This window comes from Chlorocebus sabaeus, chromosome 1 (assembly GCF_047675955.1).
Source record: "Chlorocebus sabaeus isolate Y175 chromosome 1, mChlSab1.0.hap1, whole genome shotgun sequence".
Taxonomy (NCBI): domain Eukaryota; kingdom Metazoa; phylum Chordata; class Mammalia; order Primates; family Cercopithecidae; genus Chlorocebus; species Chlorocebus sabaeus.
The window spans coordinates 102,327,811-102,343,207 of record NC_132904.1 but is presented as its reverse complement, the minus strand read 5'-3'; the positions used below and the strand labels follow the sequence as shown (position 1 = coordinate 102,343,207).

The following is a 15,397-nucleotide window of genomic DNA, read 5'->3' as shown; positions in this document are numbered from 1 at the left end:
TCTTCTTGTTGTGCTTCTTTTTGTTTCTTCTATCTCTTCTGTTTTTGAGGGTTTTGTTTTGTTTTGCTTTTTGGCTTTGGTACAAAAAATTGACGTTATGGCCATTAGCCAGTAACAAAAATGTTCCTTTCCTTTTAGGTAGTGACCCAACCAGTTATGGGATACAGAGGTAGGCTCTTTAAGCCTCTGGCTCCTTTTAATGCTTTATTCAATATAGAGACTTTTTGGGAATCAGGGGGAACTGGCAGAGTTCTAGATTTGATACGATCCCTGATGTTTGAGAGTTGTGAAAATTTGTAAATGCAAACTCTAGATACATAGGCGTTTATTAAGTATTGCCATGCATTTGACCATTTGCCAAAAATTGTGAGTCCTAACATCTCACTTAGGTGGTACTAAACATGGTAGGCGACCTTGGGCTTAGAGTAAGTTAACTGGGATCATGTCTACATTTCATCTATTATGTGCAAACGACCACATTTAGGTTTGAGAAATTTTCCTCTCTTTCTTATTGATCTTGCCCTGAGGTAGGATTATTGGCTTCTTTTCATCACAATAAGCCTCTGAGAGGTCAGCTGTGGCTTTTAGGCTTTTTTGATTGATTTGCAAACAGTGTGGGAAGGTCACTGGTTTTGCCAGTAATCTGAGATTCACATTGTATCTGATGGGACACTAAATTCCCTTTCATATAATAAAAGTGGCAATACTGCTGAAAGGGGTTCCAATTAAATCTGGGGTACATGATAAAGAGGCGGTTTAAGATATCTGTGAGTCTAACTGTAGAGACATTTTCTCCATTCTTTTGTTAAATATCTACTTCATACTGTAAGGTCAGTACTTCCTATCTTTTCCTGATAAATACTTGGTTAGATTACTTAAATACATCCATGGTTTGTACTAGGATCAATATTGTTCTAGTTTTCTATCAAATGCCCTTGATATCTCATCTATTTAATAATAACTGGCACCCATAGCAAAATCCCCAAGGCAGTGTAAGATCCAATACATTATGTACATCTACATAATGTATTTGTAAAAGAAATAATATATTTTAGTAGGATTTTAGGAAATATTTTTGGTTTAAACCTGAGTTAACCAGACATAAGTTACTAACTACAGCAGAAAATGTATCTGTTTTGTTTAACACTGTATCTTCAGCAGAGCAGAGTACTTGACTATATATATATTACATATATGCGTATGTATATATGTGTGTGTATATATGTATGTATACACACACACTGCATATGTAGTGTCTCTCTCTCACACACACACACACACACACACACACACACACAGAGTGGGGACTTAACAAATGTTTGTAGAATGAATAAATATCCAGAAAAGGTCACTTGACTGAAGTTTTACTATTAATACATGCTCCTTTTCCAGGTATATCCCATGCATAAAATTATACATTGCTTTAGGATCAAACAAATCATTAAAAAGACTTCACTGGAAACAGCATTATTGACTTTTAGAGAGAGCAAGGGTTTTCAAGGTCATCTCAGCTCAACTGTCCTTATTTAAAGTGAGAAGGAGAAGAATCATAGGTGGTAAGTGATTCCATTTACTTTTTAAAAATAAACAACTAAAGATTTCTTATCCATCTCTCAGAGAATGAAAACACTCATTTTTATTTTGTTGGCACCATCATAATTTGGGAGATATAATGTAACTGACCAAAGAAAGAGGTAGACGAGTGCAGACCATCTAACTACCCATTGTGATAATTCTGTTCCAGAGGATCAGCTGGGAGTTCATGGGAATAGGGTTTCACTAACAGGAACACACAAATCTAGCTGCTGGACCCTTGGGTTTTTATCACAGTAGAGTAAAATGCATGAGCAACCACTAGCCTTAAGTGCCATTTTGCTCAATTACTTTGGCTGCCAGAAAGATAGTTAAGATAAGGTTTGTTGTTGCTTTTTTTGCTACTAGGTTAAACATGTGAACCAAAATCTGATACTTCAGTGTTCAATTGATAACGTTATTAGGTAGAATCCCTAGGGACTCTCTGCAAGCAACAGAGTTCAGAATTTAAAATTAACAGATACATGTATAAATCATATATAAAAAGACTCACACTATAAATCTCTTATTTTGATATGAAACAGTTCATTTGATTCCAGCTATATGAAGCTATTGCTAGCTCTTCTACAAAATAATTGACATATTGTTACAGGAAGAAAATTAGGTGAAAGGAATAAAGCTAGGGTCCACAATGATATTTATATCTTTCAGTCAAACTCATAGCAATTTAAGTAAAAATATTCTATCAAAAATTTATCACAAATTCAGCAAACACTTAAAAATACTTCTCGTTTTAGGTTTCTTTTCAAGGCTTGTTTCTGCAAATGAGTGGACCAAATTGCCCATTGGATTTAGAGAGCCAAAATTCCAATTTGTTTGATGGGAGTTGATACGATCACAATAAATCTAACTTTGTGGTTTCAATATGTTTCTACTCTCTTAAATGACTCAGTGGATGATATTTACATATATTCTTCCATTTTTTTCTTGTGGTGTACATGAGACCATATTTTCAAATACTTGATCTTAAACTCATTTTGTGACATGCTTGAATGAGTGTATGTCTAACTACTATATTAAATAGGAATATATTTATAAGAACTAATTAGTTCATGTCATAAAAATAATTTGGAAAACATGTATAGAAGATGAAAAGGTTCTATAACTACAGTTTCCCATTAACGTATTTTGAGAGAATATTGTCTGAACTATTTCTACTATGTTTTCGCAAATTGATACAAATTAAGATGTCAGTGAAGTAATTATTGATGTCATGCTACTATAATATGAAATGTGCCCATCCTTCTAGAATTATTTTATTTTATTTTTTTTGAGATGGAGTTTCACTGTTGTTGCCCAGGCTGGAGTGTAATGGTACGATCTCGGGTCACCATAACCTCCGCCTCCTGGGTTTAAGTGATTCTGCTGTCTCAGTCTCCCGAGTAGCTAGGATTACAGGCATGTGCCACCACACCCGGCTAATTTTTTATTTTTAGTAGAGACAGGGTTTCTCCTTGTTTGTCAGACTGGTCTCGAACTCCCAACCTCAGGTGATCCCCCTGCCTCGGCCTCCCAAAGTTCTGGGATTACAGGCATGAGCCACCATGCCCAGCCATAGAAATTTACTAATATGAAGTGTGTCCATTCTTCTAGAACGTTATCATCATTGTATTAATTTCACCATCTTCTGAGAAAGGGCCACCTTTTCAAAGGCATTTTTCTAATCAAGACTATTTAGCATTTAACTTTTTACCTTTTAAAAATGCTTTGTTTTGAAATTGTTTCCTCTTGCTATCTTAATTTATGAAAGAGGATGTTGAAACACAGGAGTCTTAAGGTACATGTACAAATCCTTGACAAAGTGTGGATTAGCTCTTGTGGATGAGCCAAAAGTAAAACCAAGAAAACATTAAAAGTTGTTTCATTTAGAGCTACAAGGAATTAAAATACAGATAGTAAACAACAATAACAACAGCATGTTCAGAATAAAAACACAGCTTTTCTTGAGGGAAAATTTTATAGGACAATTAAGAGTACATTATTTTCTCACAATGGAATCGACTTTATTGCAATTTATGAGATTTATACCTGAGAGGCATTTTAAATGGACAAAGTTCTCTTACTATTATTATTATTATTATTACCATGCAATCATGATAGAAAAGAAACCTTTTAGAATTCGGCAAGAAAAATAGAAAAGGTAGACACTCAAGTTTTCTAATTTCTTTAAAACGACAAAAAAAATAAGATGTCCAGTTCCTTTAGCAAGAGCTCATTTATGGCTTATTCAAAGAGTTTATCCAAAGCACCCAGGTGTGCCGATTTTCTTCTTAGCAACCAGCTAAGCCTCTGAAATAGGTCAGTGTGCTTTAGGCACTCAACTGCCTCCTCCAGACTTGGTCTTTTAAGCACAGGTGCTAAGTGGAGGGTCTTTCTGAGCCTTACTCACCCTCTGACAGGAACTTGGCAATCCAGGCAGTTCTTAGAATTGGCTGCTCTGTGGGATTCATCGTGAGTTATTTACAAAGCTTCAGTTGTTCAGGTCAAACAACTCAAACTTTCAATACAGGGGTGGGAGTGGGAGGGAGGGCAATGGGAGTCGGAGGTAAAGTGGCTGTATTGCTTAAGAAAGAAGAAAGGTTTTTTTCTTGGATTCTGTAACTAACCATTTAAAAATTTCATAAACATTGAATAGCTACAACTTCAATAATTTTTTGGACTCTCTCAGAATAAGCCCGAGTAATGTATAAATGTATAGGCTTTTAATTAATATTTCCCAAAATAACATATACATATTTCTTTGGTATGTCTGTCTATCTATCTATCTATCTATCTATCTATCTATCTATCTATAGCTTTTTCTTCTACAAAGGGATGACAGGAAGCAAATACTCTGTTATTTCCTTTTATGGTCTGGCTTCTTTAGACTTTAGCAATACAACATTTTTGTTTGTTTTGTTTTATTTTTCACTTTTACCAATGTTAATATAGTTGAGGAAGGAAACTGAAGACATCTAGTCCCGTGCCTGCAAATAGTAAGGCTGAATCTCTGAAATATATTTTGATTTTCATTTTTATAATTGAATACTAAAGTTATTCCTATAAATAAGCCTCCAAATTGGCAAGTTTACTATTAGAAATCAAGTCATATAATTATGCAGTTAAACGATATGTAATAAACTAACCAACAAAAAATTGTGTTGCCCATGTCTGGCTGAACTAACATACTATAGATAAATATGAGCAAGCATTTCTAAAACCACTAGATGGCATTCATTCACTGCGATTTTAGCCAAAGAGCCTTTAAAGCTTTATCATGATCTGCAGGGGTAGGGGAAGGCAGATGTTATCCATTATTTGATGATATTTTCCTATCATTTAATACAACAGCAAAGCTCAGTTTAATCTTTTCCTGGCTGCTTCAAATCAAATCAGCAAATATTTATTGAAACCTTTATTCAAGGATTTTTCTGTTTTGAGGAGAGTTGAAAACCATTTCCACTGGGGTAATAATGTATTTACTCATCATACCTAGCAGAAAATATGTTATATACAGTATTCCACTAAATTTTATACAGTATGCCACTGAATTTTCTTTTATTTTATTGCTTTAGTAATTTATGTTTCTATTTCTCATGTAGCACTTCTCTAAAGTAAGTGTGCCTCTAAAAAAGATGCACTCACAAATTTAGAATTTTTGTACTGTTTTTAGGTGGGATTAATCTTCAACATTCATATTTTTGAAAACTGGAGGCCAGGAGCTCTTAAAGATTCACACAGGGTCCTTCACTTGTTCAAGTCTTAAGAATATGTGAGAAATAGCTTTCTAAATACGTTGAGACCTAAGAACCAAAAGGGTCTTTGGTGATAAAAGATTGTGATTTCGTCCTGAAGATAAGTCATGGAATGAAAACTCTCAAACCTCACACTCCAAATTAAAAGTTGGGAGAAGATGTTGATGGGGAGAAATCAATCAAAGGTTAAATTTTTCTGTATAGGGTCTAGGTTAAAAACATAAAATCTAGGACTTACCTGTTCTAATATGTTTTGAAGTCTCTCTATCTCACAGTCTATTACAAACTTCTTCTCTTGTCTTCTATCAAGCTCTTCTAGAAGTTGCCTATAGCTGACATCATTAAAATTTTCCACACATATAGCGCTGACATGCCAACCATTTTGTCCTGCTTTTTCCATAATAGCTTGGAGTATCGAGTATCCTATTGGGGGAAAAAAAAGTTACTAAAAACATTACTCCCCTTTAATGACGTATGCAGGCACTGAGCCCAAATCAACACTGTTACACTCCAAAATATACTGAATGCTTAGAAACTTAAAGTCTGTGTGGTGATTTCTGAATAATTTGTTCTTTCTTTCTTTAGTCACGGGAACAAAATCTCTTAAAATATCAATTGAATGAAGTAGCAACACCACACCTTGTACTCTCAAAATCTCTTTAGTGGAGAACATTGCATTGCTCTAGACACTTTTTTTGATGAGACAAATCCACCTGTAGTCAATAGAAATTTATAAACCCTTTTTGTTATTTTACTCACTAGATGGAACTCATTTTGAACAACTGTTTGACTTTGCCCTTGAGCAAGGTAGAACAACATTTTTGGTTCAACTACGGAAGAGAAGATGTAAAAGAAATAGTACAACAGTATTTACTGAGGACCCATTATTCTCGGTGCCTTATTTGTAGATGAGGACAGGTGCATATTAGAGAGGCATTATTTAACTCTTCCTCTCTCAGCAGGGGAATGATACAGACTGGGGATGAGTTGAATGACCACTAGGTGAGGCACTGGTACTCCTAATCGGTAAGAGACTGATGACCAAATAAACAAGAGAAACTTAGTTTTAAAAAGTGTGTAGCACGACTCAAGGTAAAGGGTTGGCTCAAGGGAAAGCTTGGTTAGAGCTGTCTGCATGGAACAGGGAAAAATACTACAAAGGAGAAACAACTTGAATTGGGTCTTGAAGGTTGAGAAGGAGCATGCAAGACTGCCAGAGGTGGGGGCGTTTATTATGTGAAGACAGCCTTCCATGAGAGAATAAAATGAATGGTCTTCACCCTGTTCTTGATCTAGTTCTCTCTGCATGTGGAAGGGAAGGCATCTGGTCCAAGCATCTGGATTAAGGCAGGAGCTGTGAACTCATAATTCCTGCATTTGGAGTATATCTTCAGGCCAACATTGTCTTGATTGTCTTGCCTTTTTTTCATCTCCTTTTTTTTTTTCAGACGGAGTCTTGCTCTGTCGCCCAGGCTGGAGTACAGTGGCACGATCTTGGCTCACTGCAACCTCCGCCTCCCGGCTTCAAGCAATTCTTCTGCCTCAGCCTCCTGAGTAACTGGGACTACAGGTTCACGCCACCATACCTGGCTAATTTTTGTATTTTTAGTAGAGATGGGGTTTCACCATATTGGCCAGACTGGTCTTGAACTCCTGACCTCGTGATCCACCCGCCTCAGCCTCCCAAAGTGCTGGGATTATAGGCATGAGACACAGCACCCAGTCCCATCTCTCATTTTTGAATTGTAATGTGAGAGAAGATTAAAAAAAAAAAAGATTCTTTGAATGTATAAGTATCCCATACACTAAGATTGGTTAGGATCAGAGCCTGTTAGTTGTATTTTTACTTTATGGTTTAGCATAAACAAAATATTCTAGTCCTCTTTAAGGAAGTCTAACACTTATTTGAGCTCATTCTATAGCAACTATCTGTAGTTTCTTCTTCCTGTGATCCTGGAATTGGGTAGAGAGCTGGGTGGATTAAAAGTGAAGTTTTAAAACAAATATAAAGCCCTTGCAAGATAAGGGCATATTCGTTGAGTTTTCTAATTGGTATGTGAGTCTCATAGATTCAGGGATTTTTAATTTTTTCAGGTATATTTTCTACATATCAGAGTTCCAAATATTACTGATGCTCAGTTAAGATCAACAGATGGAACCGATGATGAGATCATATTTGAAATATAAATTACCTGATATCCTGCCAAATGAAATACTGTGGCAGTCAGGATTCATTTTTATCTAAATGAAAAAAAATTCCCCGAAGAGGAAGAAAGAGGGCATGTTAATTACTATATAATTATTCTGGTATATCTATTGTTCCATTTAGTCTTTCCTTTTGTAATGCGTGCCAGTAATTATCTTTTCAAATCTTACCTAGATCCCCTGCCCCAAAACCCCAGCACTCTTTCTCTTGTTTCCCATTCAACGCATATGTAACGTGATGATATGAAACCTTCCTTAATATATATGTTCATGCCTCATTTATTCTGTCGCGGGGGCTTATGCTCTGATGGTAACTGAGGCAATGTTCCTTTAAATCATTTTTTGACACCTATGAACATATTCTTTGACTTAAAATGAATGCTTTTAAAAATACCAATTGACGTATTACTTTTCTTTTTTCTCCTTTTATTTATCATCATACCAGAATAATGCTAACATTTTTTTGTTTGCTTGAGTGTTGTAAAAATAATAAAAACGGCCCCCACACATAGAAATAGTCTTCTCCCTGTGCTCAATTCACAGCTTGGCACGATTCTCTAAATATTGCTGCATTTCTGGCATCATGTGGCTGTCAGGCTTCATGTCAGGACTAGGGATGCATGTTGTTATTCTCCTGCTGACATGACTTTTACAGAATGTGGAGCCACACACTTTCTGATGAAATTTATAGGTATTCCCACTTACCTTACAAAAGTGAAGGACTCAATCTAAAAACAAAATTATAATTCAAATCCAGCCTTCCATTATCTGATTTTTTAGATTTAAAATGACACTCGAATTGGAATCAGACAGAACCCTAGGACACAATCTTTGTTGAATGGTAAAGAAAGTTGGTTACTTACAAAGCCCCATTAATCATAGTCAGAAATAAATGGCATCCTTTCATTGCAGAGAAAAGGACATGCAGTAATAGTTTCAGAGCTTGGCTAAAATTATATTCTTTTATAAGCTATGTTTGATTCTGATATGCTCTCTGATTATTCATTGATATTCAGATGTGAGTGTCTTATTTATTTGCTAACATAGCTGGAAATATATTGTAACTAGGATAAAATACTGCTGTTGAATCTATGATTATGTAACTTAGTTGTTATATAAACTAGAAAATCGTAAGTCAAGTCATACTATTTCCACATCTGGCTATGATTTGTATCTCCTAATTATTAGAAAATCTGTCGTACAATATTGTTGGCCAAAAAATGAATGCTTCAGTTTTAGGTGAATATCACGTAGTGAACAGGAAATTCACTACTGTAAAGGATATTTTAAATATTGCTTCTACTCTAAAAAGCTGTCTAACATTTTAATTCAACATAATATACTGAAAACCTACTACATACAGAATTCTATAAAGTATATCAAGATAAAGATGTGGGAACTGGATGACATTTTGTTAAGTGAAATAAGCCAGGTACAGATAGACGAGCTTCACATGTTCTCACTCATTTATGGGAGCTAAAAGTTAAAACAATTGAACTTATGGAGATAGTAGAATGACGGTTACCAGAGGCTGGGAAGGATAGTGAGGGAGGAGGGAAATGGGGATGGTTAATGGGTACAAAAATATAGTTAGATAGGATAGATAAGATATAGTCTTTGACAGCACAACAGGGTGACTAAAGTCAACAATAATTTATTGTACATTTTAAAATAACTTTAAGAGTATAATTAGAATGTTTATAACATAAAGAATAAATGCTTGAGGTGATGGATACTCAGTTACTCTGATGTGATCATTATGCATTGTATGCCTATATCAAAATATTTCACGCACCCCATAAATATATACAGCTACTATGTACCTATAAGAACATTTTTAAAAAGATAGGCAATGTGAAATGCAAAGGTGAAACAAAAGATAAAGATGTGCTTCTTGTTTTTACAAATAATTTACTATCTAGCAAAACTGATAGGTAAACTATCCATTATGCAAAATACACCTCATTGTATAAATAAATTCAATGTGATGAAAATAATTTTTTAGAATAGTAGAGCATACCATTGACATAATCACCTTATTAGATTATAATAGTAATTAAGGGCTTCTTCATAGTTACTAAAGAACACTGCCAATTACATATAAAATATTTTTAAGTGTTATGATATCACATAAAGATTTTATCAATTATGTTAAATAAAATCAAAATGAGGTAAGCAGTCCTGAGCTACTGCACCCTTACACGTCAACACTTATTACATCATCCATGGATTATGACCTATTTTGGATGAGCACCAATTCAGGGATGTTGCTACTCACAACAATAGCTGGGCTTATTTATTTGATGTTTTCGTTTGCAAGAGTTATTTAACTGTCTGCACACAGAACAGCAGAAAGAGAAGCAGAATACATTTGTGCCAGGGAAGAAAGTATTTAGAAAAGAAGGAGTTATGCATTTGCCCTGAAAAAGCTTTACTTGGATGAGAACTAGAAAGTGTCCATTGTGCTTTTCAACGAGAAGGTCATTGGTGCACTTAACATGAGCAGGGTTAATGGAATGCTGGATATAGAAGACATTTTTCAGATTTTGAAATTGAGGAGAAAATGGGAAGAGGTAAGAATGTGGAAATAATCAAGGAATATCATCAGAATAATGAAGTAATAAGATGAAGGGTATGCCATTTTGATGAATATGGGATAGAGAAACATCTAGATTATGGGACCTGGTTTGGGAAGGAGAAGACTAGGTCTGTCCCATGGGAGGTTGCTGAGCCTGAAAAGGGAACATGGCAAGGGGCATAGCAGCAGCTTGTAGTTAGTTAAATTAAAGCCTCCCTCATTAATTGTGTAAATTGCTATGGAGGTACTTGCTACTACATCATCAATATCTCTGGTCTAGCACAATTTGTCAGTGCCCAAAACTAGTAGATTCAAGGAAAAAGGTGTGTATGTCTGTGTGTTTCTAATGCCACATATTGATTTGAGTTACAGAAAGGAATAAGATTCTGTAATCCTCACTGAATTTAATGCCACCATGCTGGAACTGTGGAGTAGATTTAATAACCATTTAGGTTGGACTCTTTCCAAAGCAGCTTAGTACTGAAATAACATGTTCAAAGGCCACAGTCTGGACCCCCAGGTTTCAGCACATGGAGGAGTAACCAACATTGTAGCTTGGGTAAAATTATCTGCAGCTGTAACTATAGTATTTATTTATGCCATAGTTCATAAAGGGCATACTAAAAATAAGCAAAGATTTTCCTACTTTTACAGCTTGAAGCTATTCATGTAAACCCAAGATAAGATGGAGTATCTTGAGTTTTCCCTTTTCTACAGACACTCAAGAGTAAAAGTAGAAAATTCAATTTCAAAGATGGATTGATAATAATCATTGTTATAGGTGGTTATTCTGGGTCCTAGATTTTTCCTAAGGCATTTTCTGACACTAACATTTATTGTCTTCTGATTCTCTAGTATTCATATTTAGTTCAGATGACATCTTGTAAGAAAATTTGATACTTTAAATCTTTAAGGTTAAAGCACTGTCATAGAGTCTGTAAGTTGGTGGTTCTCTACTACTTCTCCCCTTCATCCAAAGCAATGAAGGGGAGATTTTAACTTGGACCTATGGACAGTCAGAATAAATATATTTTCTTGCTTCTCTTTCAGCTAGATATATGGCTCTGTGACTAAGTTGTGGGCAATGGGTTGTAAGTGGAAAGGTTGTGTGGAGGCTTCAGGAAACTCTCCTTAAAAGACTTTATGAATATACTTTTTATCTTGCATAGCAGGTCACATTCAGAAGCTTCAAAAGCTTCAGTTTATTTTGTGTGTTTGGAAGGACAAGAAGGGATATGTGGAGAATTGGCATGGGCTGTGGAAAGAGCTTCTAAGACTGGAGAGATGAACAGGCAAGGGATATATTACAAGAGCTTTCTCTATCATTTAAAGGAATTTAGGTTTTGCTTCATAGACTTTCAGAAGAGAGTGACAGAACAATGTGTCTTAGAGGGATGATTATAGCTGAAGTGTGGAAAATAGAATGGATGTGGGTAGCACAGAAATGGGAAAATCCCTTAGGAAGCCACATGGTAGTAATCCCGGTGAGAAGTAATAGGGGCCAGATTTAGGACCATGCAGAGGAAGGAGAATAGTTTCTAGATTAAGGATACAGGATAAATTAGTTTGGTGATTAATGACACATAAATGACAAAGAGAGAGATGATTTGAGTCTGACCACTATCTATTCTACTGGTGGTCATTCTACTTCCATTTTCAGATTGAACTCTTAGGGTTTTTTTGACCTTCAGAAGCACATATTTTTCTGTTTGGATTTCAGGTGTCAATTGACTTCTGATGAAAACTATCCTTGCAGCCACCTCCTTCATCCCCCAAAGTAGTATAATAAATTCTGACAGGGGTCTGAGAAACCCATTTTTCTCTCTGGTTATAGACATCAATGGAAACAATCTGTAGATTTTGAATATTCCCTGCGAATACACTGGATCTCTTTTCAAGTTTGATTCCACCATTTTTTATCTTCTTAGCATGGTGGGCCTCCACCAACATCTTTTTCCAATAAAGGCAATGTGTTTCTATTTTAAGTAAAGCATTTTTGAAAAATTTGAATAATTTTAAACTCAAATAGCAAACGACTAATTTCCAATCAGAATAAATATCTGGCATAATTACTATACAGCTATTATTTTGCTCATAAAGTATAATTTTTTTCTTTCATCTGTTTTACTATATATTTTATATATCACACTATATAAAATGTACAATTCTGATTTGATACTTTTTTATGTCACATTGTATAAAGTTCACAGTTCCAATGTGCATAAAGAACAACCATTGTAGTTTTTATAAGGGAATTAAAATATATGTTTGTGAGTTAACAGGCACTCAAACAAGGTCTTTGTCTAATATTAAGCATGTAAAGTATATAAGACATAATTCTGAGTGTCAAACCTATTCAATATTGCGATACTTTGGGAAATCATGTTAAGCAAAAGAATAGATCCTTTCAAAGGGGGTTTCACCATGGAGAGAATGACTTGGACTGTGGTATGGTCCCTAAAGGATGGAAAGGGTTGATGAATAAAGATGGTGAGGAGGAAGGAGCTACTGCATCATAAAACAAAGGCACAGAGGCAGGAGCTTGAAGAATGCTAAATAAATTATTAATTGTTGATAGTCAATAGAGCAGGCTGCTGGAGTAATGTATTCATAAACTACATTATGCTTTATTAGTATTTCACAATACAATTGAACCTCATAACAGCCCTGTGAAGTAGATATTATCCCCACCATAAAGGTGAAGAAATAAAAGCAACATAGGTGACTTATATCAAAGCATAACCCCACTAAATAGCAGAACTGTGAATTGAACTCAAGTCTTCCATTCTCCAGCTTAGGGACTTTTCAGCACACTTCAGCATGGAAACAGAGAGAGCGATGAAATTAGCAAGGAAGGCTGAGGCTGCGATGTGAAGGCCTTTCAATCACAGTCACCATCAATTCTGTTCTTTCTCTCACAAGCACATCTCGTATTTTAGCATATTCTGTCAAGACTACCTTCCATTGTTCAGTTCCCACCTACGAGTGAGAACATGCGGTGTTTGGTTTTCTGTTCTTGTGATAGTTTGCTAAGAATGATGGTTTCCAGCTGCATCCATGTCCCTACAAAGGACACAAACGCATCCTTTTTTATGGCTGCATAGTATTCCATGGTGTATATGTGCCACATTTTCTTAATCCAATCTGTCACTGATGGACATTTGGGTTGATTCCAAGTCTTTGCTATTGTGAATAGTGCTGCAATAAACATACGTGTGCATGTGTCCTTATAGCAGCATAATTTATAATCCTTTGGGTATATACCCAGGCAATGAGATCACTTGGACTCGGGAAGGGGAACATCACACACCGGGGCCTATCATGGGGAGGGGGGAGGGGGGAGGGATTGCATTGGGAGTTATACCTGATGTAAATGACGAGTTGATGGGTGTAGCACACCAACATGGCACAAGTATACATATGTAGCAAACCTGCACGTTGTGCACATGTACCCTACAACTTGAAGTTTAATAATAATAAATAAATTAAAAAAAAAAATGAATAAATGCGAAAAAAAAAAAAAAAGAAAAAAAAAAAAAAAAAGACTACCTTCCAAAATATATCAAAAACCTGACCATTTCTCCCTACCAACACTGCCTCCACCTAGGCCCCAGCCTCTTGCCAAGGATTATTGCAAGTGCCTGTTTACATGTTTTTTCTTTCCTCCCCTTCACACTGCTCATAGCTTCAGGAATGGAACTTTCCAGGCAAGCCAGATCACACCACTTACAGGTCCAAACTCTCCAATTGCTCCTTTATACTGATGTCATCTACCTCTCTCTCACTCTCAAACATTACCAGCCATCTGGCCTCTTTGCCAGGGGTGCTCTGCCTCGGGCTTCACCCTGCTGTGCTTTCACCAAGATGGGTCTTCAGGGTTCTGCCTTTATGTTCTTAGGTTTCTACCCAAATGCCTTCTCTTCAGTGAGGCCGTTCTGGGTCACTTTATGTAAAATTTCAACTCCTTCATCCTATGATTTTCTGTTTCTCTTCTCTGCTTTACTTTCTCCTCAATACCTCACCACCACCTAATATACTCTAGATTTTACTCACTCACCTTGTTTATTGTCTGTTTCCCCCACTAGAAGGTAAGCTCATGAAGTCAGGAACTTTGTTTTGTTCACTGTGCCTAGAAGAAGACTTGGCATCTAAAAGGGACTCAATAAATACTTTTGGATAATTAAATACTGAAGGTTGAGAAATTACTCCCTTGATAATCGTGAAACAATAGTGAAACACTAGAAACTTCGGAAGCTTTGGAGCAGAGAAGAGACAGATTTATAAAACTGCTTTTATAATGTTAGCTTCATATAGTGGAAATGATGCATCCGAAGAGTGGAAAGAGAAAGAGGACAGGGAATCCAAATAGGAGACTACTGAACTTAATACAGGCATGATGCCAAAGCTCCTCTCACCGAGACCCACTCCAGAAAAAGTGGAAAGAAAGGCGAGTGTTGATTGTTTGCTTTTCTCTAAATTCTACACTCCCCCGCTCCCCAACCAATTCTGTACTTATCTGTATATGAGCCAGGAGATATTTCATTGTATCAGGTAGAGCCATATGAAATTTTCATTTCTGCTGATCAAAGATAATGAAATATCAGCAATATCTTATTGTTCATCCCAGAGACAGCTTCTGAATGAATAATAAGTAATATTATGTGGCATCTGAATGACTGAAAACTACTTAATTTATACTTTGTACATTTAGGTCCTAAAATAATGTGGCAAGTAAATGCAAAAACTCCACAACTCTACAAATGGCAGAGGGAGGTCTTGAGTTGTAGAAGTCTAGAGTCCCACATATCTCAGCAGGAATACCTTTAGAGACATCCTAAGGTAGCCCTTAATATTAATCTCCGATTTTCATAATCTTTATTCATAGCAACCATCCTGAGTCATTAATAAGAGGGAAAATAAGCTTCAAAAAACTCAGAATTAAAGTAAGTGTGAAATTCATTTCAGAAAGGACTCCATTCTAAATGATAAAAACAGAAATGTTTTTGGTTCATAAAAACAAATCCTGAGCTAACCTGCAAAATTGACTCATTAATTGAGGGTGCAAGACAGCCAATGCTGTCCGAAGACTTCTGGTTCTTAAAAGACCAATTAATTTATTCTACCCTATGTTGTAGTTTGAGTCCAACAGATCTCATTAATTAATCATAAAAGCAATCACTAGCAACGAAACTCAAAGAAGTGTTACATAACATATTAAGTATCAGCTTGTTATATTCACATGCCAAGCTGTGTACTGTAAATAATATTAATTTGGATCTGGCTTTTA

At 35.8% G+C, this 15,397-nt stretch overlaps 1 protein-coding gene across 5 annotated transcripts in view; it reads right to left on the bottom strand.

Moving 5' to 3' along the window:
• Positions 1-15,397, bottom strand: part of GRIA4 (glutamate ionotropic receptor AMPA type subunit 4) — a 375,959-nt gene that overhangs the window by 119,746 nt on the left and 240,816 nt on the right. For all 5 annotated transcript variants that reach the window (XM_008020706.3, XM_008020702.3, XM_008020705.3 and 2 more), the window contains exon 5: positions 5,566-5,750. In XM_008020706.3, coding sequence (XP_008018897.1) covers positions 5,566-5,750 — 185 coding nt within the window. The remainder of the gene's footprint in view (positions 1-5,565; positions 5,751-15,397) is intronic.